The sequence below is a fragment of the Anopheles aquasalis genome, chromosome 2, assembly GCF_943734665.1.
Source record: "Anopheles aquasalis chromosome 2, idAnoAquaMG_Q_19, whole genome shotgun sequence".
Classification (NCBI taxonomy): Eukaryota; Metazoa; Arthropoda; class Insecta; order Diptera; family Culicidae; genus Anopheles; species Anopheles aquasalis.
The window spans coordinates 24,082,501-24,085,000 of NC_064877.1; the positions used below are offsets into that span (position 1 = coordinate 24,082,501).

The window sequence follows — 2,500 nt, forward strand, 5'->3', positions numbered from 1 at the left end:
GAACACGCCTGCTTTGAATTTAAATTTCTAAAAACCGTTGAGACTGAAAACCGTTCGTGCTACCTCAGAAAAATGTAGTTTATTGGGGAGGGCGAAAGAATGGAGTAAAATTCCGCTTTGATGCAACCAATCAATTAAGAAACCCCAAAAACATTGTAAATGACACCCATATTGCCCTAGATTGGATTTTAAGGATAGGGGGTGTATGGTGGCCCCCCTTCCCCCTTATCCGGCAAGAACTAAACTTTGTCACATGTTGTCTAAATCAATCACCAACAATTGTGTGAGTTTTGGAGAAATTTGCTTGAAAACTTGTAGAGTTATGCATTTTCCTTACACTATTGGTATTGTGGTGAGGTGGAGAAGGGAGGGGAATCCTGGGAAAAGGACCGCCGATGATCTGGATTGATAAGCTATCTTTGTGCCAAGTTTGGTAAAGATCGGCCCGGAAGATTTGGAGTGATGCTCGAACATACAAATATTGACTTGTTTTTTTTTTATAAGATATCGCTGAGCCAGCCGATTCTCAAACCATCCTAACATTATCTCTAGCAGCGCAGTCGGTTCGGCTACGTGCAAAAAAGACGGTACGTGCTTTCCGAACGACGCTACCATTCACGGGATGGATGGTGTGGAATTTGCCTGGAATGCCCAAGTTAGACATCCTAATACCTTAACCCTAGAAGCAAGCGTAGCTCACATTCCCAAGGGAAACACAAAGTGTAGCTGTAATATTGAGCTGCAAATGGCCAAAACGACAACAGTTCCGTACACTTTATGGTTGTAAATGGATGGAATTTTTAGCCTTTTACGAATGTTGCGCAAATCGCAATTTAGTCACAGTTCGAAAGATCGGACGGAGCCGTCCGTATCGGACTTTTTTAGCTACTCCTTTAGGATTAATTTGTCTAATCTCACATTAATTTCAATACACGTGCCACTGGGACCGTTTCTAGATCGTTCGATCGTTGTATTTCAATCTTTTTTTTTCCAAAGGTTCTGAACTAAATGATTAACCAAAAATAAACACCCCGGATGGCGGCGGTATGGTAGAGCCGGTCGCGGATCTAATAGCACCGGAGCCCGATCGCAGCTATACCTCTACGGTTATCACTGCTACCCTCCATTTGCTGGTCCCCGTTGGTTACGTTGGACTGACTACTCATGGCTATCGAAACGGTGACCCGCAGGGGGCACTGTTTAACGGCGCTTTAAATCACAACCAGAAAACACCAACATCGGACGGGGAACTCCCGAGCGATTTGTGTACGCTTATGCGGAGTGATAATTTCACGGTTTCCGAAGTGGCAACGAGAGAGAGAGAGAGTAGCGATAGGATGAAAGTGGCTTCTCTGTACCCGATCGCTTCACTACACGTATAAAAAGACACATCGGAGATGCATCGTGTTTAATCAGTTTCCAACGCTCGTCCAGGAGCGATTCTGTGAAGAGGTTTGAGAGTCCCCGTTTGAAGATGCTGCTGCAAAAGTTTCGATTGTCTTCGCTGGTGTGCCTGCTGGCCCTGCTGGTGGTTATCGCCCAAGGTCAACCGTACCGTTGGTGTGTTCCGTTCAATGAGCTTGCCATCTGCCAACGGTTGACGGGGGCCGAGGGCATCCGGAATCTTGGCTGTGTCGCCGGCAACGATCGACTGGACTGTCTGCGGAAGGTGCAGAGCCGCGAGGCGGACTTTGTCGCCGTGGATCCGGAAGATGCGTACGTGGCGGTCAACATGAACAACGAGGACTTTGTGCTGTTTGCCGAGCTGCGCACCACCGAGGAACCGACGGCCGAGTTCCGGTACGAAGGTATTGTGCTGGTCCGTACGGCCGATGGGTTCACCAGTATGGATCAGCTGCGTGGCAAGAAGTCGTGCCACACCGGGTACGGCCGTAACGTTGGCTACAAAATCCCGGTCACGAAGCTGCGCCAGATGGGCATCTTCAAGATGCCGACGGAACGGAACCGTTCCCCGCTCGAGAACGAACTTGCCGGCCTGTCGGAGTTGTTTAGCTCGTCCTGCCTGGTCGGAACGTACTCCCCGAACGCCGACATCGATGGGCTGCTGAAGAAGCGCTACTCGAACCTCTGCGAACGCTGTGCCGATCCGGAACGGTGTGCCGTCAACGATCGCTTCTCCGGGTACGAGGGTGCCATTCGTTGTCTGGTGGAGAACGATGGTGATGTGGCGTTCACCAAGACCATCTTCGTTCGCAAGTACTTCGGTTTACCGATCACACCCGGTGCCGTTGCCAAACCGGCCGTTAATCCGGCGGTACGGGCTCAAGATTACTCGTATCTGTGCGAAGATGGCACAACGCGACCAGTTAGCGACGAGAACGTTTGTTCCTGGGCCCAGCGTCCTTGGCCAGCGTTTATGGCCAACGGTGATCTGACCGGTAACCGCGTGCAAGAGCTACAGACGTTGCTGCAAACGTTCTACCGACATTTTACCGATGCGTCGGTGTCTGCGGCCGATCTCGAAGCAGCACGTAAGCTA

The 2,500-nt window shown here is 50.3% G+C and overlaps 2 protein-coding genes across 2 annotated transcripts in view; one reads left to right on the forward strand and one right to left on the reverse strand.

Annotated features, from left to right (window-relative positions):
* Positions 1 to 2,500, reverse strand: part of LOC126568946 (heat shock protein 70 A1-like) — a 148,470-nt gene that overhangs the window by 142,753 nt on the left and 3,217 nt on the right. The gene's annotated exons all lie outside the window — the stretch shown is intronic.
* LOC126568952 (transferrin) overlaps positions 1,427 to 2,500 on the forward strand; it is a 1,796-nt gene continuing 722 nt past the window's right edge. The window contains exon 1 of the mRNA XM_050225669.1: positions 1,427 to 2,500. This exon is cut by the window's right edge and continues 722 nt beyond it. Coding sequence (XP_050081626.1) covers positions 1,475 to 2,500 — 1,026 coding nt within the window. The 5' untranslated portion in view covers positions 1,427 to 1,474.